At 39.6% G+C, this 26216-nt stretch overlaps 1 protein-coding gene and 1 pseudogene across 8 annotated transcripts in view; both read right to left on the reverse strand.

The window, feature by feature from the left end:
• Positions 1-26216, reverse strand: part of CSNK1G1 (casein kinase 1 gamma 1) — a 183769-nt gene that overhangs the window by 60676 nt on the left and 96877 nt on the right. For all 8 annotated transcript variants that reach the window (XR_004958634.1, XR_004958635.1, XR_004958633.1 and 5 more), the window contains one exon: positions 22066-22135. Coding sequence is in view for 4 of the 8 variants with exons in the window: in XM_036253516.1 (XP_036109409.1) it covers positions 22066-22135 (70 nt within the window). In the remaining 4 variants the exon portion in view is untranslated. The remainder of the gene's footprint in view (positions 1-22065; positions 22136-26216) is intronic.
• LOC118621865 lies at positions 1190-1281 on the reverse strand (annotated as a pseudogene).

The raw sequence follows: 26216 nt of genomic DNA on the forward strand, positions 1-26216 counted from the left end.
AAAAAAAAAAAAAAAAAAAAAAAAGAATTCAAGGCCTTTACAGACATTACCTCATTCAACCCCAGCAAATCTACAAACTTGATAAGAAACAGAAGGTTTTCCTGTTGTATGAATAAGGAAACTGAGGCACAGCACAGGCAAATGGCTAACACTTGAGTCACAGAGAAACAGCTGGAAAAATTGGGTTAATCTTTTCTCCTCTCTCCAACTCTTGGCTGTCTCCACTTATTCACACTGCCTGTAATTAGAGATGGCAAGTGTCTAAATCTCTAGTCATCAAAATGTAATTTCAAGGCTGCCCTTTTATACAAAAAAAGATCAGTTTCCCGTGAATTTAATGGTGTATGTCTCCACCCTCTATAATACCCCTGGCATAGAGATTTCTTACACATGACAAGAAAAGATCCAGATTTCACTTTCTTTTATCCAGATCACCATTTCATCCTTTCTTCTCTTGTTATAAAAACTTTCTCCCTGCCCTGGCCATTTTGCTCAGCGGTTGGAGCATCAGCCTGCGGACCAGAGGCCGGGGTTCGGTTTCGGCTAGGGGCACGTACCAAAAAAATAAAATAAATAAAAACAAAACAAAAAAAAACTTTCTGTCCAACTGGAGATCAAAAAGATTTTTCTGAATTCTTTTTTTGATCCTCACCCGAGGACATTTTTCCATTTTTTGTTCAGGAAGAATAGAAAGGAGAGAGAGGGAGAGAGAGAGAGAAACATCGACATGAAAGGGACACATGGAGTGGATGCCACCAGCACGACCAACCAGGGCTGGGGACAAACTGCAACCGAGGTACGTGCCCTTAGCGGGAACCGAACCCGGGTCTCTCTGGACTGCAGGCCGATGCTCTAACCGCTGGGCCAAACCGGCCAGGACTTTTCTGAATTCTTTAAGAACTTCTTACTATTGGATATCTAAGTTGAGGCATGTTACTTGTTCCCAACTACTCTTGTTATATGATGCACTTCTATTTTAAGTAAAATTCCCATCTTTCCAGTATCTCTTCAGATGTTCTTATTTTTAATTTCCTGTGTGCTTCCTATGTTTTCCCAGCTTGTTTATAATGCACTCCTCAGGAAGTTCACAACATTATTGAAGGGTTTTGACAATCTCACATGATTTTTTTCAGATTAATGCTTTATTCCTCTGTTGAAGTGGAATCATGTTCTTTTTAATATTTTTTTTCAATATGGAACACACTTCACAAATTTGTGTCTCATCCTTGCACAGGGGCTGTATTGTTCCAATTTTAGTATATGTGCTGATGAAGAGAGCACCATGTTCTTTAAAATTTAATAGTTACCTAAATTTGAAGCTCTTCTTCTGGTACTAACCGGTACCTCCAATCTTTTTTGATGGTGTAAAGCCATTCCCTCCCAGAAACTCCAAAACTGCAAAGCCCAATCAGCTCTATAAATACTTTCTTTACTCACAGAATAAAGGTTTCGATGGGTGAAAATGGCTTACATAGGGTAGCTTTGAGTTTCTCAGTTGTATACATGGCACATGTATTCAACATAAAGATTAATTTGTTTTTGAAAAAAAATATTTCAAATCCTATATCACCAAAGGCCATAAAAGGTTTTGGAGGTAACAAAGGCAACCTTCTAAGGCATGAAATTTGGGGGCACCCAGAATCAAAATCTTATTCTTTCGCACTAGGGAGATGTTCTGGGCCTTTGCTTCAATTAAATATTTCTATGGCTATCTTCCACCACTTTATTATAATTAGGCATGGGATAATGGGTTAAAGGCCCCAGGCATCTGCTAGGTATATGTATATACACACACATACAAACATATACACAAGACAAAAATCTGTAACATTTGTTCTAGTTCTGTGAAATACACCTTGGGTATCTTGATAGGAACTGTACTGAATCTACTGTACAAAAACACAGGACAACCATTCCATGCTCAGTTTTGCCTACTGTGTAACCTTGGGTAAGTTAGTTACTAAACTTCCCTGTGCTCAAAAATTGGAAAAATGAAAAACATATAAAGTACCTACTGAGTACTGAAGTTCATTTGCATTCTCTGTCCAATGAAATTTTGGCTGGGCTTTGTTACATTGTGAAATTTCAATAAATACCTTGCTCTCTCTTTTTTTTTATTTGAGGACTAAGCATATTCTTTTTAAGACAGCCAAAGCAGAATGGTCATTAGTAGATCAGAACAGCTGCTGGAAAGCCAGGACATGGTAGCTCAGGCTTAGATCAGCTATGATATAATATTTATTCCTATAGCCCTTGAGAATTTTCCCCAGGCAGGTCGCTAGGTAGGGATAAAATTAAATGTTTAACCAGAACAAGATAAGTTCCTCCACTACTGTTAGGACCCCTTAAAAAGGGTCCAGAAGCAAAGAGATCATTGTAGTGTCCATTTATATTATAGTTAGGTCTTTCTAAATGTCAAGTGAAGTGGTGGGAATTTTTAGTCAACTACTAGAGTAGGTTATTTACTAAAAATGTCAAAGCTATTCTTGAAAACCACCATTCCTAAGAAAGAGTTAACTCAGAACAATAATGGACACCATATTTTATCTCCTTGCACTGTCATTTCTAATCTAAAGTCCTGTTTTCTTGCCATGTACTTATCCCCATGCTCTTTCACTTGTTTCTGCCCTTTCTGACTCATTATCTCCCTCCCCTCCCTTCTCCTGCCATTTCTGCTGCATGCTTGGTTCTGGTTTATTCATCTTTTATTTAATTACCAAACATATATTATACTAAACCTTATCATATGGGCCAGCTCATATCTAGCTATGAAACTTCATGCTCATATTGTCCCTCTCCTATGCTTTCTGTTGTGTTTAGGCCACTGGTTTTGCCTACCTCTGCCCATACCTGTCATCCATCATATCCTGTTCCTGTATATCAGGATACAGGCAAAAGTGGGAAGTGTGTGGGATAAAAAGAGTTGTGGCCTAGGAAAATTTTAAATGGACTATGTATATACTCTCCAAAGTAAAAGGACTCTGAGAGCATAAAAACATGCCTATAACTGGAAAATAAGTTTGAGACTTATCCATGGTGACTATCACACAATGAACACAATACTGATGACTGAAGAAAATGATAATAAGAAAGATGGTTACAACTCACATGATGCTTTCAGCTGCTGATTCCAAGGCTTACAGCTTTAATTACCATGATTAAATGCTGCCGTTCTTTCTTGTAAAGCTGGATCGATGTAACAAATCAATACTGAAGTTACCAGGAGCGCAGGCAAATTCCAAGGAATCCGGAGTTAATATTTAAGTCCCTGACTCCTAATCTTGTGTACTAAGAACAACCTATAAAAACTACAGCTGGAAAGCATAATTATGCTCAATGCCAAAGCCCTCTGTGCCTTGAAAGATCAAAACACAGTGATATTAGAAGAAATAAAGCAAAAAATAAGTCAAAACTGAAGATTATATTTGGTTTAGTCACAGAAAAAATCTAATTTTGGCTTTACAATACTGAGAAAAAAATAACATAATAATTTTTCATAGTCATCACATATAGTTACAGAGTCACATTTAAAAGTTATTTTTTTGTAAAAAATTTAGAAATTTTCCAGCAATCTCACATTTGAACCATAATTTACAAATAAAAACCTACCCTGCCCCCAGCCATCCAATTATGTGAACCACTAGATAATGTTCCCATTTTGATTCACTGTTCAATGGATGTCCATTTTGCCAGGGTTATATTTATAATGTAATTAAAGTATAAAAAAAAGTTGATGTTTTCTAAAACTGAGAAAGATACCAGGTATAAAAAATATGTGTATCAGAGGATTCCAAAATGGCGGCGGAGTGAACGGAAGCTACACAGACCGTCTCCCAGGACCAAACTGGAATTACAACTAAAACACAGACAAATTGACGGGAAAAATCAAGAGAAAAGCAGCCTGCGAGGACCATATAACCAGGGACACGGACTTGATCCTGGTAGGACTGCGAAGGCGCGAGAGGGGGGCTGGGGGCCCACGGTCAGAAGCTCGGCAGCGGCCTTAGTTAGCTGTGAGCAGCGCCCTCGGGTTCCACTCCCAAGCGGCCCCACAGCACAGAGCCGGGACAGAGGCTGAAACAGCCACAGCCAGCCACCTTGGGCTCCAGCAGAGGGAGGGCAGACTGGACTGGAACTCTGTGGGGACACATGGGATTTGAAGAGCGCTCAGAGCTTTTGCTGATTTGCAGCCACACAGGCCAGAGGCCATATTGCTCCTTCCCAGGGCTCTGGGGAGAGGCAGCAGCCCCTCCCTCAAAGATTCAACCCCACCCTATGGGCCATTGAAATGCTAATTGAGGCTCATTAACAACCAGCATCTGCCCCACCCTCAGGAAATCCCCTTATGCTGAGCACCTGAGGGAGTTTTTCAAACAACTGACAACCCAAAACTCTTCAAGTAACCTCAACTGCTAGCCTCCAGGCAAAAAACTAGAGGATAACTGTACCATTCCTGGGCGAGCAACTCTAACCAGGAAAGTAAGACTTGACAGTGGTGTTTAACGTGGGTCCTCCCTTGCTCATCTAAACCCAGGAGAGGAAGCCACAAACAGCAGAACACCAATACCCACAGGAAAAACATGGCAGGCTCCAAAGCCCACTGTGATAGTCAAAATGGTGAAACACAGAAACAAAAGCCAAATGAAAGAAGAAGAGACCTCCACTGAAGATGATATCAATGTGGAGCAATTAGGCATGTTAACAGAGCTAGAATTCAGAGCCATGATCTTGAGGAAGCTTAACAACATGAGTAAGGACATAGAGATGCTGAAAATAAACCAAGTAGAAATTAAAAACCACCAGGAAGAGATCAAGAGTAACATATCGCAAATAAAGAACACATTGGAAGGTCTAAACAGCAGAGGAAGCTGAGGGCCAGATCAGCGAATTAGAAGAAAGGGTAAAAAAAATCAACCAATCAGAAAACCAAAAGGAAAAAACGATTAAAAAATAGGAAGACAGCTTAAGAGAACTGTGGGACAACTGAAAACGAAATAATATTCGCATCATAGGAGTCCCCGAAGAGAAGACAATGAGCAAGGGTTAGAGAATATATTCAAAGAAATAGTGACAGAAAACTTCCCTAATTTGGTGAAGGAAGAAGGCATTCAAGTTCAAGAAGCACAGAGAGCCCCAATTAAGAAGAACCCAAAGAGGCCCACACCAAGACACATAGTAATTAAAATGCCAAAATTTAAAGACTAAGAGAGAATCCTAAAAGCAGCAAGAGATAAGCAACAGGTTATCTACAAAAGAAACCCCATAAGGCTCTCAGCTGACTTCTCACAAGAAACACTACAGGCCAGAAGGGAATGGCATGAAGTAATCAAGGTCATGAAAAACAAGGATCTGAATCCAAGACTACTCTACCCAGCAAGGCTGTCATTCAAAATAGAAGGTCGAATAAAGAGCTTCCCAGACAAAAAAAAAAGGCTAAGGGAATACATTAGCACCAAACCAGCACTGCAAGAAATGTTAAAAGGACTGCTATAATTAATAGAAGAAATAGGAAGAAAAATATATCCAAACTAAACAAAAGTGGCAATAAATAAGTACATATCAATAATCCCCTTCAATGTAAATGGACTGAAAGCTCTGATAAAAAAACACAGAGTAGCTGACTGGATAAGAAAGCATGACTCATCTATATGTTGTTTACAAGAGACCCACATCACAACAAAAGACTCACATAGGTTGAAGTGAAGGAATAGAAAAAAATTTTCCAAGCAAACATAAAGTAAAAAAAAGCTAGGGTAGCAATATACATATCTGATAAAATGATTTCAAAATGAAGACCATAACTAGAAACAAAGAAGGCCACTACATAATATTGAAAGGATCTATCCAACAGGAAGATATAACCTTGATAAAAATATATGCACCCAATATAGGAGCACCAAAATATATTAAAAATCTTCTGGAGGACGTCAAAAGAGAAATTGACAGGAATACAATCATAGCAGGGGACTTCAACACCCCGTTGACACCACTGGATAGATCCTCTAGACAAAAAATTAGCAAGAAAACAGAGACACTCAATGACGCACTAGACCAAATGGATTTAATAGATATCTAGAGAGAATTACACCCAAAAACTATAGAATTCACATTCTTCTCAAGTGCACATGGTACATTTTCAAAGATAGACCACATGATAGGACACAAACTAAATCTCTACAAGTTCAAGAAGATTGAAATCATATCAAGCATCTTCTCAAATCACAATGGCATGAAACTAGAAATCAATGGCAACAAAAACGTGCAAAAACATTTGAACACATGGAGGCAAATAGCATGTTAGTAAAGAATAAATGGGTTACTGAGGAGATCAAGGAAAAAATTAAAATCTTCCTGGAAACCAATGAAAATGAACAAACAATAACACAGAATCTATGGAATGAAGCAAAAGCAGTTCTGAGAGGGAAGTTCATAGCACTACAGGCCTACCTCAAGAAACAAAAAATATTCCTAATTGTCTAACCTCAAAACTTAAAAAATTAGAAAGCAAACAAAAAGAAAACCCCAGAGCAAGGAGATGGAAGAAAATAGTAAAGATCAGAGCAGAAATAAACGACAGAGAGTCCAAAAAAACAATTCAAAGGATCAATGAAACAAAGAGCTGGTTTTTCAAAAAAGATAAACAGGATTGATGGAACCTTAGCTAGACTCACCAAGAAACAAAGAGAGAAAACCCAAATGCACAAAATCAGAAATGAAAGAGGAGAAGTAACAACTCACATAACAGAAATACAAAAGATGGTTAACAGCTACTATGAACTATTATATGGCAACAAATTCGACAATCTAAGCGAAATGGACAAATTTCTAGAAACACACAGTCTCCCAAAACTGGACTGGGAAGAGATAGAAAACTTGAACAGACCAATAACAACTAAGGAAATTGAAGAGGTAATCAAGACTCTCCCAGCAAACAAAACCCCAGGCCCGGATGGCTTCACGGGGGAGTTTTACCGAACATTCAAAGAACTAACACCCATTCTCCTCAGACTATTTCAAAAAATTCAAAAAGAAGGAAGACTTCCAAACTCATTTTATGAGAACAGCATAATTGTAATTCCAAAACCAGAAAAAGAAACTACAAAGAAAGAAAACTACAGGCCAATATCCCTGATGAACATAGACGCCAAAATCCTGAACAAAATACTAGCAAATCGGATCCAGCAATACATCAAAAAAATTATTCACCATGACCAAGTGGGATTCATCCCAGGGATGAAAGGCTGGTACAATATTCGCAAATCAATAAATATGATACACCACATAAACAAAATGAAGAATAAAAACCACATAATCATATCAATAGACGCTGAAAAAGCATTCAACAAAATCCAGCATCCATTTCTGATAAAAACGCTCAGCAATGTGGGAATAGAGGGATCATATCTTGACATAATAAAGGCCATATATGAAAGACCTACAGCCAATATCATACTCAATGGGCAGAAACTAAAAACATTTCCCTTAAGAACAGGAACAAGACAGGGATGTCCACTTTCGTCACTCTTATTTAACATTGTACTGGAAGTCTTAGCCACAGCAATCAGACAGGAAGAAAAAATAAAAAGGATCCAAATTGGAAAGGAGGAAGTGAAACTGTCATTATTTGCAGATGACATGATATTATACATAGAAAACCCTCAAGATTCTATCAAAAATCTCCTAGACTTAATAAATTTGGCAAAGTAGCAGGATACAAAATTAATGTCAAGAAATCCACGGCATTCTTATACACCAATGACGAACTCACAGAAAGAGAAACTGAAAAAACAATCCCATTTACCATCGCTCCAAAAAAATTAAGATACCTAGGAATAAACTTAACCAAAGAAGTAAAGGACCTATTTCCAGAAAACTACAGGACATTGAAAAAAGAAATGGAGGAAGATATAAAAAAGTGGAAGCACATACCTTGTTCATGGATTGGAAAAATTAACACCATTAAAATGTCCATACTACCCAAAGCAATCTATAGATTCAATGCAATCCCCATCAAAATACCAACAATATATTTCACAGAACTAGAACAAATACTTCAAAAGTTCATATGGAACCAAAAAAGACCCTGAATAGCCACAGCAATCTTGAAAAAGAAGGACAAAGTAGGTGGATCACAATACCAGATATCAGGTTATACTACAAAGCGACTGTAATCAAAACAGCCTGGTACTGGCACAAGAACAGGCATATAGACCAGTGGAACAGAATAGAGAACCCAGAAATGGACCCAAGGCAAAGTGCTCAATTAATATTTGACAAAGGTGGCAAGAGTATACACAGTGGAGTAAAGACAGCCTCTTTAATAAATGGTGTTGGGAAAACTGGACAGCTACATGCAAAAAAATGAAACTAGACCATCAACTTATACCATACACAAAAATAAACTCAAAATGGATAAAAGACTTAAATGTGACCCGTGAATCCATAAAAATTCTAGAAGAAAATGTAGGCAACAAAATTTCGGACATCATACGCAGCAGAATTTTCACTGATATATCACCTAAGGCAACAGAAACAAAGGAAAAAATGAATACATGAGACTATATCAAACTAAAAAGCTTCTGCACAGCAAAAGAAACAACCATCAAAATGGAAAGATAACCCACTGTATGGGAGAACATCATTGCCAATGATATATCAAATAAAGGGATAATTTCCAAAATATATAGAGTACTCATACAACTCAAAAAAAGGAAGACAAAGAACACAATTAAAAAATGGGCAAAGGAGCTGAATAGACATCTCTCCAGACAGGACATACAAATGGCCAAGAGACATATGAAGAAATGCTCAACATCACTAATCATCAGAGAGATGCAAATTAAAACAACAATGAGGTATCACCTCACCCCTGTCAGAATGGCCGCCATCAACACATCATCAAACAAATATTGGCGAGGGTATGGAGAAAAGGGGACTCTAGTGCACTGCTGGTGGGAATGCAGACTGGTGCAGCCACTATGGAAAACGATATGGTGTTGCCTCAAAAAATTAAAAATTGAACTTCCATTTGACCCAGTGATCCCGCTTCTAGGAATATACTCTAAAAAGCCTGAAACACCAATCAGAAAAAATATATTTACCCCCATGTTCATAGCAGCACTATTTACAATAGCTAAGATCTGGAAACCGCCCAAGTGTCCATCAGTAGACGAATGGATAAAAAAAGCAGTGGTACATATACACAATGGAGTACTATGCCGCTGTAAGAAAGAAAGATCTCTTATCCTTTGAGATGACATGGAGGGACTTGGAAAGTATTATACTAAGTGAAACAAGCCAAGCAGAAAAAGATAATGATCTCACTTATATATGGAATATAATGAATATAACAGTCTGAGGAATAGGGTAGACCCAGAAACACAGAAGTAGGGTACAGACTGACAACCTCAGAAGAGGGGGTGATGGGGGGTGGGAAGAGATAAACCATAGAACTTATATGCATGTATGTATAACCAATGGACATGGACAACAAAGCTGGGGACGGGGCGGGGAGGATGGAAAGGAGGGTGTCCATGGGGTAAAAAAGGAGAAACAGCTGTAACAAAAATAAAATTAAAAATTATATATATGTGTGTGTATCAGGCCTTGGAGGTTGTTGCTCAGTGGTCTCAGGTTCGATTCCCAGTCAAGGGCATGTACCTGGGTTGCTGTTTCAATGTCTAGCCCCTGGGGTGCATGCAGGAGGCAACCAATCGATGTTTCTCTCTCTCTCTCCTCCCCTCTTTTGCTCCCTCTAAAAATCAATGCAAAAATATCCTTAGGTAAGGATTAACAACAAAAAATGTGTATTGGGATGATTCTCATACAGTAATATGTGGTCTTTTAAGAGTTTTTCATTTTAGCCCTGGCCAGTTGGACTCGGTGGTTAGAGCGTCAGCCTGTGGTCCAGAGAGACCCAGGTTCGGTTCCCGCTAAGGGCACGGACTTCGGTTGCACTTTGTCCCCGGCCCTGGTTGGTTGTGCGGGTGGCAGCCACTCGATGTGTACCTTTCACGTTGATGATTCTCTCTCTCTTTCTCTTCCTCTCTCTCCCTCCCACTCTATCTGAACATAAAAAATGGAAAAATGTCCTCAGGTGAGGATTAAAAAAAAAGAGTTTTTAGTTTTTAATACAATCTTAAGAGTTCAAATAGGTCTTTAAAAATCACGTACTCTAGCCCAGCCGGTGTGGCTCAGTGGTTGAGCATTGACCCATGCACCAAGAGGTCGCTGGTTCCATTCCTGGTCATGGCACATGCCCATGTTGTGGGCCCAATACCCAGTGGGGGGCATGCAGGAGGCGGCCAATCAGTGTTCTCTCTCATCAATGTTTCTCTCTCTCTCTCTCTCCCTTCCTTTCTCTCTAAAATCAATAAAGAAAAATAATTTTTAAAAAAAGTCATGTACTCTAGCCTGACCAGTGTGGCTCAGTGGATTGAGCATCATCCCATGCACCAAGAGGTCACTGGTTGGATTCCCAGTCAGGGCACATGCCTGAGACTGCAGGCTCGATCCTCAGTGGGGGAGTGCAGGAGGCAGCCGATCAATGTTCTCTTGCATGGATGGTTCTATCTCCCCCTCCCTCCCTCTCTATCTAAAAATGAGTAAATATATATGTATTTTTTAAATCATGTATTCTAACTTTTTACCCATTGCACAAATTGCCCTCAAGACATCCAGAATGCATAACTGTTCAACCTCTGCCTGAAAACTGCCCTTCCTCTAAGTGACAGGACATCCTGTTGTGTAAGATAGCTTACTATGGTTCACAATTTGCTTTTTAGTTCCTATACCTATAAGAAGGAATTTAGAAAGAAAGGAAACAAAGTATTGCATCACTTTATTATCATTTGTTGAACTTATGCTTGAAACTGCTAACATACAACTCAGGAGAAATGGGGACAAAAACAGTTGTTTGGTGATGGAAGAGATAAGAGAAAGAACATAAAGCCACAGCTGCAGTCTTTTGAAAAAGATAGATACTGAATAACAATGAATTCAAAATAGAACAAATAATTTGTGTTTTTAATAAATTTAAGAATTAGTTATAATAGTCATGGTAAAAAAAATTACACACTATTAAAGAATTAAAGTCAAGTGACACTACTTCCCACTTCTAATCAGACTCTTGAAAGGTAATCATAATTAAATTTTATATATATCTACTCAGCTATTTTCTTTTTTCTTAATATTTTAAAATTTTTCATCTTCACCTGAGGATTATTTTTCTATTAGTCTTCAGGGTGGGAGGGAGGGAGAGAGACAGAAACATCAATGTGAGAGGGACACACTGACTGGTTACCTCCCGCATGAACCCCAACCAGGGCTGGGGATGAACTGCAACCAAGGTATGTGCCCTTGTCTAGAATTGATCGCGTGACTCTCTGGTCCACAGGCCGATGCTCTAACCACTGAGCAAAACCAGCCAGGGCTCTACTCAGCTATTTTCTATGCTCATGTGGACATATTTGTATTATATATGTATTTCTTGTGCTACACAAATACAATCACACTATACTATTTTGCATACCTTTTCACTTAAAAATTTGTTGGGGCATCTTTCCATATTAGTACATAGGTAGGACTACCTTCTTTTTAATAGCTAATTCCATGGTATAATCATATAATTTATCCAGATCCATACCGATTACATTAGATTACTTTCACACTGTTCTAATTAAACAAAGCCAAAATTTATGTTGTGCAAATTTATTTCAATAAGTTTTGCTCTAGAATCATTTGAAAAAAACTGAACCTATCATTTTACAGCTCTCTGAACATTTGAAAACTCACCACCATATCCTATAAATGGAAATAAATGAGAGAACACATGAGTGAAAGTTTTGAGTTATAATACACAGGTATCAGAAATCAAGACGAGAAAGTGATTTCCTCAAAAACAATATAAACATTCAACCACAGAAAGTAGGTGCCAAAATTATGATCTCTGAAGCTAATGAAATATTATACAATGGTTGGAAACATAGAGACTCTGCAGCATCATGACAAATGTTATAATGCATGTGAAATGAGATTAACTAGAAAATATATTTACATATAAAAAAGAGAGAAATATTCAAATAAAATGTAGCTGCGTTAGAGGAGCATGGATCATCATTTCCTTTCAAAATACCCTTTAATATTTTATAATTTGGTTTCTACAAAAAATGAAAAAAGAACAAAAACAATAGCTATTAGGAAGACCAAGATCCTCATTCTTGCCCTGGCCAGTTTGGCATGGCATTTAGAGTGTTGGCTCACAGACCAAAGAGTCATGGGTTCGATTCCAGTCAAGGACACGTACTTCAGTTGCAGTTCTGGCCCTGACAGGGTTAGAGCGGGAGGCAACCAGTTGATGTGTCCCTCTCAAATTGATGTTTCTCTCTCTCGCTCTCCCTCCCTCCCACCTTATCTGAAGAGAAGTAGAAAAATAATAATAATTCTCAGGTGAGGATTAAAAAAATAATAAATAGCCCTGGCCGGTTTGGCTCAGCGGTTAGAGAGTCGGCCTGCGGTCCTGAGAGACCCGGGTTCGGTTCCCGCTAAGGGCGCATACCTCGGTTGCAGTTTGTCCCCGGCCCTGGTCGGTTGTGCGGGTGGCAGCCACTCGATGTGTTCCTTTCACATCGATGTTTCTCTCTCTCTCTCTGTTCCTCTCTCTCCCTCCCACTCTACCTGAACAAAAAATGGAAAAATGTCCTCGGGTGAGGATAAAAAAAAATAATAAATAATAATAATAAATAAATAAATGAATGAATGAATGAATGAATGAAAAAGATCCTTGCCCTGGCTGGTTTTACTGAGTGGTTAGAGCATAGGCCCACAGACCAGAAATCGGGGTTCGGTTCCCACTAAGGGCACATACCTGGGTTGCAGTTTGTCCCTGGCTCTGGTTGGGGTTGTGTGGGTGGCAGCCAGTCGACGGGTCTCTCTCACATCGATGTTTCTCTCTCTCTCTCTTCATCCCTCTCTCCCTCCTGCTCTTTCTTGAAAATAAATATAAAAATGTCCTCGGGTGAGGATTAAAAAAAAAAAAAAGATACTCATTCTTAGTTTCAAGGCCCTCTAGGCCTCCTTTACTTTTTTCCCTGATTATCTTGAGATATGAAACCTCATAGTAAATAATCAGGTCTTGAAATTCCTTATTTATTTATTTATTTATTTATTTATTTATTCAGATAGATTGGGAGGGAGAGAGAGGAACGGAGAGAGAGAGAGAAAAATCGACGTGAAAGGAACACATCGAGTGGCTGCCACCCGCACGACCAACCAGGGCCGGGAACAAACTGCAACCGAGGCACGCGCCCCTAGCGGGAACCGAACCCGAGTCTCTCAGGACCGCAGGCCGACTCTCTAACCGCTGAGCCAAACCGGCCAGGGCAGGTCTTAAAATTCTTGACGGCAAAGGTACAATCAGCAAACAAAGTTTGAAGTGCGACTGCCCACTAGAGAACTGCACGGAATGGAAGAGAAGAAGTTAGAGATCAAATAAGGAAAAGATGGGACAATCAGAAAGAATTCCAATTTAAACCATGTTCATAACTATCCAGTGCTACCATTTTTGTTCTATCTCCACAGGAGTAGAAAACTGATATAAATTTCCAGATCATATAATCAGGGCAATATAGGGGTCAAAAACCCAAGGTAATGGTTAAGACCTGGGTACTTAAAGAAGAAATGGTCATGGTCCCAACCTAACACAAGTCGTTATTTTAGGAATTTAGTCTCAAGCTCTGGTCACAATAGCAACACAAGTATTCTTTAAAACATAATCACTCATTTCTTCCCCAAAATTCCATCCATTTATTTTATAAGCACTGATTAATTCCTTGGACAAAACCTAAGTCACAATGAGCTTTTTGTTTGTTTGATTTTTAGATAAGAGTGGAAGGGGAGGTAGGGAGAGAGAGAGAGAGAAGAGAGAGATGGAGGAGGGGGAGAGGGGGAGAAAGAGAGATTGATGTAAGAGGGACACATCAATTGAATGCCTCTCACATGACCCTGACCAGGGCCAGGGATTGAACCTGCAACCCAGGTACGTGCACTTGACTGGAAATCAAACCTGCAACCCTTCAGTTCGCAGGGAGATGCTTTAACCTCTGAGCCAAACAAGTTTTCTTGAAAAGTATTCCTTGTTGAGCCCTGGTCGGTTTGGCTCAGCGGTTAGAGCATCGGCCTGCGATCCGGAGAGACCCGGGTTTGGTTCCTGCTAAGGGCATGTACCTTGGTTGCAGTTTGTCCCCGGCCCTGGTTGGTCGTGCGGGTGGCAGCCACTCGATGTGTCCCTTTCACGTCGATGTTTCTCTCTCTCTTCCTCTCTCCCCCTCCCACTCTATCTGTGCAAAAAATGGAAAAATGTCCTCGGGTAAGGATAAAAAAAAAAAAGAAAAGTATTCGTTGTTGGACTTCAAGTCTAGATGGTGGGTAGGCAAATGCAGTACTCACCTCTGTCCACAACCACATCAAGATTACAACTAAACTATAGAATAACCATCATTCAGAACTGGCTGAAATCGAGCTGAATGGAAGTCCTACAACTATGAAATTCAAGAAGCCACATCAAGACTGGTAAAAGACACAGAGGTTTAGACAGGGCTACATCCACGTGTGGAGGATTAAAATCAAGAGGGTTACTGTGGTTGGGAAAATCCTCCCTGAGGAGCAAAGGGTCCACATCCCACACCAGAAGCCCAGCTCACGGTTTCAGTACCAGGAAGAGAAGTCCCCATAGCTTCTGGCTGTAAAAATCAGAGGAAACTAAGACTGAGGAAGGAAGCTTGAAAGGCACCAGAGACATACAGGGAAGAACTGAGTTGTTTGGCACAGGGGCAAGAGCTGTAGGGCAGCTTTCTCCCAGACAGACCTGCCAGTGGAGACCACTGTTCCTTTGGTGAGCCCTTCCCCAAAAGGGCAGTCACACTGGCACCATATCTGGGACTCTAGCAACCTGGCTCACACTGTTAGCCCCATCCTGGTGATTTCCTGAGACCCTGACCCACCCAATTTCCAGGCCCACCCAACCTGTTTCCAGTGGCACCATAGGATTGACCTGTCATGGCTCTTACTTCAGATTTTCCTAAATGCTCTCCAAGGGCACCTGTCCTCAGTAAGCCCCATGCCTCTAGCTAACTGGCCCCAGGCCTGGCACTAGCAGTAGCCAGCCTTGGTTCACAGCTTGGCTTTGCCTGGGCATCTCCTAGACCAGCACAAGAAGGAGCCATGTGTACATAGCTCTGTAGCTTATGCCTGGTGGTCCCAGGGTGAACACAGGCAGTAGCTGACCGTGCCCCAGAGCCAGCACACCCAGTGGACAGTTTCAGAATACATCGAAGCACCACCATCCAACCACCTCCACAAGCAACATATGGAAGAAGTAGATTCAATGGGTACCAGAGTCCTGCTGAAGCTCTGTGTGGTGGGCCCTGCACAGCTGATCCTACAAGGTAGTCAGAGGTCAGTGGTCAGTGGCTCAGCCAGTCCTTGCAGCTGATCAGCCTGAGTAAATCCCTCCCATTGATGTGCCAATAGCAATCAAGAATCAATTACAACAGAAGGGTGAACAGTCCACATGAGAGGCATAAAACAACAGCCCAGCTGGGGTGACCAGGGAGGCTATGCCACTGGACCCTACAGGACACCTACTACAATATGCCACCCTTGGAGCCTAGGGGACATAGTGACTCTACCTCCTACATAAAAACAAACACAGGGCGGCAGCCAAAATAAGGAAACAAAGAAACATGTCCCAAATGAAAGAACAGAACAAAACTCCAGGACAAGAACTAAACAAAATGGAGACAAGCAATCCAACAGATGAGAGTTCAAAACACTGGTTATAACGACACTCGATGAACTTAGAATTTCAAGGGACTTAGTGAGACTCGGAAGAGCATAAAAAAAAAAGAAAAAAAAAGTCAGAAATGAAGGATTCACTCATTGAAATAAAGAATAATTTACAGGGTATCAAGAGTAGGTGAGGCTAAGAAGCAAACCATCGATTTAGAATGTAAGGAAGCAAAAAACACCCAATCAGAACAAAGAATATAAAAAAAAATGAAGATAGTGTAAGAGCCTTTGGGACAACTTCAAGCATACCCATTTGCACCATGGGGGTGCCAGAAGAAGAAGAGAGAGAGCAAGAAATTGAAAACCTATTTGAAAATATAATGACAGAAAACTTCCCTACCTTGGTGAAGAAAACAGACATACAAGTCCAGGAAGCAGAGAGTTCCAAAGAAGGTGAACCCAGAAAAGTCTATACCAATACACATCACCACTAAATGCAAAAGGTTAAAGACAAAGAGAGAATCTTAAAAGCAGCAAGAAAAAAGCAGTTAGTTACCTACAAAGGAGCTCCCATAAGACTCTCAGATGATTTCTCAAAAGAAACTGCAGGACAGAAAAGAGTGGCAAGAAATATTCAAAGTGATGAAAAGCAACAACCTACAACCAAGATTACTCTATCCTGCAAAGCTATCATTTAGAAACAATAGACATATAAAGAGTTTCCCAGACAAGGAAAAGCTAAAGGAGTTCATCACCACCAAAACAGTATTATATGAAATGTTGATGGGTCTTCTTGAAGAAGAACACACAAAAAAAGAGCAATAAAATGGCAATAAATATATATCTATCAACAATTGAATCGACAAACAAAATGAGCAAGCAGAACAGATAACAGACTCATAGATACAGAGAACTTTTTGCTAGTTGCCAGATGGGAGGGAGCTGGGGGATGGGTGAAAAAGGTGAAGGAATTAAGAAGAACAAGTTGGTTGTAAGATCAATGAACCTCAAAGGGAAGAAGGGAGGGCGGGAAGAGATAAACCAAAGAATTTATATGCATATATGCATAACCAATGGACATAGACAATAGTGTGGGGAAGGCAGGAGGGGGGTTGAGTACAGGGAGGAGGGGGTCAAAGGGGGACATCCGTAATACATTCAACAATAAAGATAAGTTTAAAAAGAAAAAAGAAAGTATTCCTTATTATGATACCCAATATTTTGCAAACCACTGGCCTATGCTGAATAATGACAGACAAAGCACTAGTGAGTAAAAACACTGATCACATTATTTTGGTTACTATGTGCTGTTTATTTTTTTTTTTTTTTTTTTTTTTAATCATCCTCACCCGAGGACATTTTTCCATTCTTTGTTCAGATAGAGTGGGAGGGAGGAAGAGGAACACAGAGAGAGAAACATCGATGTGAAAGGGACACATCGAGTGGTCGCCACCTGCACAACCAACCAGGGCAGGGGACAAACTGCAACCGAGGTACGTGCCCTTAGCGGGAACCGAACCCGGGTCTCTCCGGACCGCAGGCCGATGCTCTAACCGCTGAGCCAAACCGGCCAGGGCTGTGCTGTTTATTTAAAATGACACATCATCACCTTGATTCTGAAGAGAATCGCTTATGTGCTCTGGCTGTTCAAACTAATCTGATAAGACGAGTAACATTTACAACTGGGAACTCACTCTACAAAAATAAGGAGAAGCCATGGCCAGGTAGCCTCAGTTGGTTAGAGTGTCCTCCAGATACACCAAAGTTGGGGATTCAATCCCCAGTCAGGGCACATCCAAGAAGCAACCAATAAATGCACAAATAAGTGGAACAACAAACCAATATTTCCCCCTCTCTTCATCTCTCTCTAAAATCAATAAATGAAAAAAAAAAATAGGGAGATAAATACTTATACTTACTTATAAGTTAGGAAGAAGCTCTAATGTTTGTGCTCACATTTATAATTAGACATGGTAAAATCTTGTCTACTTTCTTGTCAACTGATCTACTTTCAAAATAAATTTCCTTTTTGTCTATTCTCAGAGAATATTTTTATAGTAACTTGGCAAAAATCTAAAAACACATGCTTAAGCCCTAGCCAGGTGGGCTCAGCAGTTAGAGCATCGTCTGTGGACCAATGAGACTCAGGTTCAATTCGGGCCAAGGGCATGTACCTTGGTTGCGGTTCATCCCCAGGTCACACAGGAGGCAACCAGTCGATGTGTCTCTCACATCGATGTTTCTCTCTCTCTCTCTCTCTCTGCCTCTCCCTCTCTCTCTCTCCTAATCTGTCTAAAGATAAATAGAAAAAATGTCCTCGGGTGAGCATAAAACATAAAAATAAATAAATAAAAACACATCCTTATCAAATCTTCCTAAATTCTTTCTGTCATCAAAAAAATTCCCAACTGCCTACTACGTGAAAGAACTATGTTGGTCCTTGACAACTGAGACACAAGGGTGAAGAAGGTACAAACCTTGTTCTTCTTTTTTTTTTAATCCTCACCTGAGGCCATTTTTCCATTTTTTGTTTAGGTAGAATGGGAGGGAGAGAGAGGAAGAGAGAGAGTGAGAGAGAAACATCAATGTGAAAGGGACACATCGAGTAGCTGCCACCCACATGACCCAACCAGGACCAGGGACAAACTACAACCGAGGTATCCGCCCTTAGTGGGAACCGAACCTGGGTCTCTCTGGACCGCAGGCCAATGCTCTAACCGCTGAGCCAAACCGGCCAGGGCTGTTTTTTGTTTGTTTGTTTTTTTAATATTTTTTTCTTTATTGATTTGAGAAAGAGAGGAAGAGAGAGAGAGAAATAGAAACGTCAATGAGACAGAACATCAATTGGCCTCCTCCTGCATGCCCCCCACTGGGGATTGGGCCCACAACCTGGGTATGCACCTATGCACCCTGACCAGGAATCGAACTGGCGACCTCTTGGTGCATGGGTCGACGCTCAACCACTGAGCCACACCAGCTGGGTATAACAAGCCTTGCTCTTGAGGAACTTATAGTCTTAAGGGCAGGAGGGTATGCAGTTATAATTAAAAACAAGTCAATACATAATCATCAGTGACAAAACCAGAATTGAAAAATATCCCAGTATTAGTCATAACAAAATACAGAAAGCCTTGGTTGCTGAAAGCTTATATGAAAAACATGTAGCCCTGGCTGGTTTGGTTCAGCGGCTAGAGCATTGGCCCACGGACTGGAGAGTCCTGGGTTTGGTTCCCGCTAGGGGCATATACCGTGATTGCAGTTTGTCCCTGGCCCCCGTTGGGGTTGTGTGGGTGGCAACCACTCTATGTGTCTCTCTCACGTCGATGTTTCTCTCTCTCTTCCTCCCTCTCTCCCTCCCAGTCTGTCTAAAGATAAGTGCAAAAAAAATGTCCTCGGGTGAGGATAAAGGTGCCAGCTGAGTAAAACTCCATTAAATCATAAAAGTCAACTATGTGAAATGGCTGTTAAAAGAGCTACTCTAAATTTAAAAAAATATTTTGTTCAGATGAAGAAATGTGCACACCCACACATTCATGCTTGCTAGTGGAGCAATGATTGCTAAGTCTCTGTAAATGATATTTACAAAAACAGTAAATTAAACTGAAGGCACGTGGCTTAAAACAAGGCTTGGAGGTGAGTGGTAGAGGGGGCAGTATATAACAATTGTTACAAATGCCTCTAAGATGGTTCAGAGGGCTCAACAGTGCTCCACACAAATTTAAAAAAGGCAAATTTTGGCCCAAATTTGAAGCACTTCCAATGCCTTGGGATTTCCAACAATGAAATATCTTAAAGAGCAATAAATTCTATGGCTAGGAGTAGTCAAACAGAGATAAATGACCAATTGTGAAGAAGCAATTCTTACACTGGGTAGAAATTTATAACAGATCTCTAAAGCTCTTTCTATCTTGAAAAAGCTTGTGGCTGTCTTGTTAGCTAGCTGCAGGCAAGAATATGAAGAAGACACCACCCACCACAGCTACTCTATGTGTAGTGGACTCTCAAAAAGCAGAAAAGATGTCAGAAATCACCACCGAACTTCATATAAGACCTAAAAGGCTTTGTGACTTTTAGATGACTGTCAGAAGAGATACTGGGAGGGAGGCTAATGGTGGAGCCAACAGCTGGCCTGACTATTACAAAAGAGCCTACCTACCTACCCCATTCCCACTGATAGCAATAGTTGTACTGGTCTCAGTTTTCTTCCTTGCTGCCTTAAGTAAATAGTAAGTTTTAAAGTCCTCCAATGACCTACCTATTTAATGTTTTTAATGCATGCACAATGCCAAAACTTCAAGCAATACAAGTTCTCCTGTATCTGGAGATAGTATGAACCCAGCAGCAAATATGTTATCCCTACATTAACAGGTTCATGAGATTTTGTGGCTCCATACTGAAAAGGGAACATTGGCCTGATCTGGTTGCATCTATTTGGAAGGGCTTACAGAGGACATTCTGCAAACTGGCCTCGTTACTTTCCTTGGCCCACTCGAATTTCTAAGTTAGGCTGGATCTAGCATGTTTTTACCTGTGCGTTAAATTTGTGAGACATGCACAGACATGTTTATCATAAGTGAGCTGTGATAATTATCATTGTGAAACTTATGAAACTAGGAACAACATAACAGCCAACCTTAAAGTTTAGTTCTGGTAAGACAAGCCTCAAGTTATATATATGTCCTATGCACTCAGTTGCCAGTTTTATTTTATTTTTTTTATTTTTTATTTTTTTTTTTATCCTCATCCGAGGACATTTTTCCATTTTTTGTTCAGGTAGAGTGGGAGGGAGAGAAAGGAACAGAGAGAGAGAGAAACATCGATGTGAAAGGAACACATCGAGTGGCTGCCATCCGCACAACCGACCAGGGCCGGGGACAAACTGCAACTGAGGTACGTGCCCTTAGTGGGAACTGAACCCGGGTCTCTCAGGACCGCAGGCCGACGCTCTAACCGCTGAGCCAAACCGGCCAGGGCTCAGTTGCCAGTTTTAAATCCTATGCCAGGTATACTCCATGTTTAAGGATGACATTAATGAACAAGTAGTTTATACTAAGAGGCTACTATGAGCAAGAACGTATTTTAGGCTCAATGAAAGACAAATGCCCATCCTCGCCTGCTTAGGTTATGACTATGGCTGATTATTGCTGTCAGAGTATAAGAACTTTAATAACATCAAGTGGCTCTTAAGGAAGATAATTCTATATATTCTAAGGAAGTGAAACTCAAATTCCTTCAATAGTAACTTCAACAGTGATACTTGAAATAGAAACCATGTTTTAGTCATTCACATAAAACTGTCACACCGAAGAAAGCATAAAACAGAGGAATGTCTACTAATATTAAATAATGTCAAATCCTAGCAATGAAGGATTTCATCCTTCTGTGAGAGGTCTCTTATAGGTACAACCTCCTTAAGATTGATAACATTTGCTGAGTCAAGATAGTTTTCTAGAAGCCAGTAAGATTATTTAAAAACTCAGAGCTTTTACGTAAAAAGAAATAGGCATGTTAAAAAATTATAAACTTGTCCAGCTGGTGTGGCTCAGTAGTTGAGCAACGACCCATGCATCAAGAGGTCGCCGGTTCGATTCCTGGCCAGGACACATGCCCAGATTGTGGGCCTGACACCCCGTGGGGGGCATGTGGGAGGCGGCCAATCAATGTTCTCTCTCATCAATGTTTCTATCTCTCTCACCCTTTCACTTTCTCTCTCTCTAAAAAATCAATAATGGAAAAAACATTTTTTAAAAATTATAAACTTAATTTTTAAAAATCCTCAAAGGTCATAGGTTATTATAATTATTTAGGTATGTCTTCCAAATTAATGAGAACAATCAATAAAATGACAGTGTTATGGTATTTCAGAACGTGTATTTTATAGTATGTCTTTAAAACAGATATATAGTCTCAATATGGTGAAATATAGTTTGCAAATTAGCAACCACTCCTCCTTTCTTCTGGTATACATAAAGAAATGGAAAGAGAATGAATAAACTACCAAAAAGAAAAAACCCATACCATGTGTATTTCAGGTGAGTGAAAACATTCAAAGATTGGTTTATAGGTACAGTAACAGCATCACAGATCCCCAATTAACTCAACTGCTCCTCCATGAGCCAAAGAGCAAGTAGCCTTTTAGTTGACTATGTTTATTTACCTATTAGCAAGCAGAGGAGATATATGGTCTTGTAAAAGAGGAAAGTAGTCAAGAAAATGTGCATTTATTAGGGCTTCTGGTAAGCTATATGTTAGTAGAAGGAGAAAAAAGACTTGACTTACCTGCACTGCCAAGTTGTTTATAAAACCTGTACTCTAAATGAAGCTGTGGAGCACGTGATTTTATTGGTTCCTGAAACCCAAAGAGAGACATTGTAATCAGATTTGGAAAAGTAGAATTTTTCCATTCCTAGGTTTTCAGGATAAGCCAGAGCGAAGACCACTTAATATCTATTTATTTACTGTAGTTTTTTTTCCTTTTTTGACCCTAAATATTTTTTTATTTTTCAATTACAGTTGACATACAATGCTGTATTAGTCTCAGGTGTACAACCCAATGATTAGATATTATATAACTTAAGTGATCATCCTGATAAATCTCATGCCCATCTGACACCATATACAGTTATTACAATTTTATTGACTATATTCCCTATACTGTGTTTACATGCTGGTGACTATTCTGTAACTACCAATTTACACTTCTTTTTTATTTTTATTGATTTTAGAGAGGAAGAGAGCAGAAGAGAGAGATAGAGACACTGATGAGAGAGAACATGGATTGGCTGCCTTCTGCATGTCCCCCACTAGGGACTGGGCCCACAACCTGGGCATGTGCCCTCACCAGGAATCAAACTGGTGACCTCTTGGTGCATGGGTCGACGCTCAAACACTGAGCCACACCAGCTGGGCCAATTTGTACTTCTTAATTCCTTCACTTTTTTCAAGATCACTTAATATTTTAGAGATGATATCCACATATCTTACCACAATTTTCTTACCACAATTTCTCTCTGAAATCATAGTTAGGGAGAAGATGAAACTGAATTACATACAATCCTTTTCATAGATATTTAAATAAAAATACTCTACATGAGCAATCATTCAAGGATAGCTCCCCCCCATCATAAAGTGTTCTTTTCCTGAAATGTATTCTCCTAGGAAACTGGATGCCAAACCTTTTAATTAACTACCAGCATATATTTCCTGCTTGTTTTATTATGAATTTGAGGTCGTAAAGTTATATTATTTTTAGAAAAGTGATATATTCTCAGGAAGAAAATCTCAAAAACAAAAAAATTAGGAAGAAATTAAAAATAATCTAAGTTCCTAATCATTTTACAGAGAAGCACTATTAATATTTTGGTGAATGTCCTGCCAAATATTTATTTATATATACTAATATATGTAAATAGACTAAAAATATATTTTAAATAAATGAGATCATGCTCTATTTGCTCTTCTGTAATGTGCCTTTAAATTCAACAATGTGAGCCCTGGCCGGTTTGGCTCAGCGGTTAGAGCGTCGGCCTGCGGTCCTGAGAGACCCGGGTTCGGTTCCCGCTAAGGGCGCGTACCTCGGTTGCAGTTTGTCCCCGGCCCTGGTCGGTTGTGCGGGTGGGAGCCACTCGATGTGTCCCTTTCACATCGATGTTTCTCTCTCTCTCTCTGTTCCTCTCTCTCCCTCCCACTCTACCTGAACAAAAAATGGAAAAATGTCCTCGGGTGAGGATAAAAAAAAAATAAATAAATAAATAAATAAAAAATTCAACAATGTGAGAATAACATCTTCCCATAGCAGTAAGCTGTATATTATTATAATTTTTAAAAATCCACATCCAAGGATATGTTTTTATTGATTTTAGAGACGGATGGAGAGAAGGAGGGAGGGAGAGACAGAGAGAGAGAGAGAGAGAGAGAGAAAAACATCGATCAGTTGGCTCCCATACACTCCCACCTGGGAATCAAACCCACAACCTAGGTATGTGCCCTGACTGGGAATCAAACCTGCAACCCTTTGGTGCACAGGATGACACCCCAACCAAGCCACCTGGCCAGAGCCGTAAATTATTTTTATGACTATAGTACTCCTCTGTATTTACGTATGTATAAACACACACATATTAATTTTTGGACACCTGGATTGCTTTTAGTGTTCCATATTATGAATAATGACATAGGAAAATGTGTTAATCATTTCTTTATTATTTTAGGGAGAGAGGAAGGGAGAGGAAGAGAGAGAGACAGGAACATCAATGAGAGAGAAAATCAACTGGCCACCTCCTGCATGCCCCCTACCGGGGATTGGGCCCATAACCTGGGCATGTGCCCTGATGGGGCATTGGCCCAGTGACCTCTTGGTGCATGGGATCAACGCTCAAACACTGAGCCACACTGGATGAGTTGCTATAGGAAAATTTTTATGTATAGTTTTACATTTAAGATAACTAGATTATAAATGTAATTAAAACATGTAACTTTAATCAATATGGTATTCAAATTTTCAAAAAGAGAGTTTTCTAAAGACCCCAGAAATAAAGTTGCTGAACTACCACACTTTGCTCTATATCAAACTTCAAGAATTGGTGGGTTAATTCTTCTGAATTGATAGTATACCATGCAACTAGGTAACAAGAACATCAGACATTACTCCTAAAAGACACATCTGCATACTCATTAGGATGGCTATTATCAAAACCACAAAAAATAACAAGTACTGGAGAGGATATGGAGAAACTGGAATCCTTGTACACTGCTATAAAATCATGCAGCTACTGTGAACAGTGTGACAGTTTCTCAAAAACAAACAAACATGAATTACCATATGATAAAGGATATTTACACACAAAAAATCAGGACTTAAATTGATTTTTTTATACCCATGTTCACAGTGGCATTATCCTCAATAGTCAAAAGGTGGAAGTAACTGGGTATCTATCAACAATTGAATGAATAAACAAAATGTGGGTACATTTTGTTTCAAACATAAAATGGAATATTATTCAGCCATAACAAGGACATTCTGACACATGCTACAACATGAATGAAACTCGAGGACATAATGCTAAATGAAAAAAGCTGGTCACAAAAGGACAAATATTGCATCATTCCACTTATAGAGTAGTTAAATTCATAGAAACAGCAAGTTGAATGGTGGTTGCCAGGGGCTAAGGGCAGAGGGAAATGGGGAGTTAGTATTTAAGGGGTCCAGGATTTCAGTTGAGGAAGATGAAAAAGTTCTGGAGATGGGTGCTCAAACATGTGAATACACTTAATACCACTGAACTGTACACTTAAAACTGGTTAAAAAGGTAAATTCTAGATACCAATTCCTTGTTAGACATATAATTTTCAAATTTTTTTTCCCATTTCCTGGGTTGCCTTTTCACTCTGTTCAAAATTCTTTGATACATACATTTTAATTTTGCCCCGGCTGGTTTGGTTCAGTGGTAGAGCATTGGCTCATGGACCAATGAGTCCCGGATTCGATTCCAGCCAAGGGCATGTACCTAGGTTGCGGTTCATTGCTGGCACTGGTTGAGGTTGTTCCGGAGGCAACCAGTCGATGTGTCCCTCTCACATGGATGTTTTTCTCTCTCTCTCCCTTTCTTTCCCTCCCACTCTATCTGAAGATAAATAGGAAAAGAAAAAAGAAAAAAAAAGTTTCATGGAACAGAAGGTCTTTATATTGAATTAAAATCTCCACTACTGAAACTTAGGCCTATTTCTCTTATGTCCTCAATAACAGATAAAAAAGCTCTGCAATAATCTGTACATACCTATTCAAATATCGAATATCAAAACTATTCAATCATTTCTTAGATTTCCTTTTATTCAGGTAAAGTAATTTTAATTCCTTTAACCTCTCCTTATTGGTCCTACATTTTAGCTCTTTGATCACCTTTGAAGGCTCTTTCTGAACTCACTTGAAGTTTTACGCATTACTCCTAAGATACAGAATCTATAAATCACAGAATTCAGAAGTTTCCTTGAAGTTATCTGATCTATCCCTTTGCTTCTTGGAAGGTTTTATCTAAATCAATTCATATAGGCTGGAATATAGTACATCCTCACTTAATGTTGTCAATAAGTTCTTGGAACTGTGGCAAAACAATGTATAACAAAATCAATTTTATCTCAGGCTAACTGATATAAATAGGAATTAAATTCCTAGGGCAATTCATCAATGTTACAATGAAACAAAATTGGACGAAACATTATTCAAGGACCTGCTTTATCATATCCCTAAGGAACTCTAAAGAACTCATACCCTTCTTTGATTGTAAAAGCAGCAAATATTAGAAATGGACTTCAAGTTTCTCAATATTCTTGTCATCAAAAGAAAAATACATAATATTAATTATACTGTAGAGTCACTGCCTTATTCATTTAGCTCTCCAGATACAGAGGGATCACTCTTGAGTCTCCATTTG

The sequence above is a fragment of the Molossus molossus genome, unplaced genomic scaffold, assembly GCF_014108415.1.
Source record: "Molossus molossus isolate mMolMol1 unplaced genomic scaffold, mMolMol1.p scaffold_m16_p_1, whole genome shotgun sequence".
Lineage (NCBI taxonomy): Eukaryota > Metazoa > Chordata > Mammalia > Chiroptera > Molossidae > Molossus > Molossus molossus.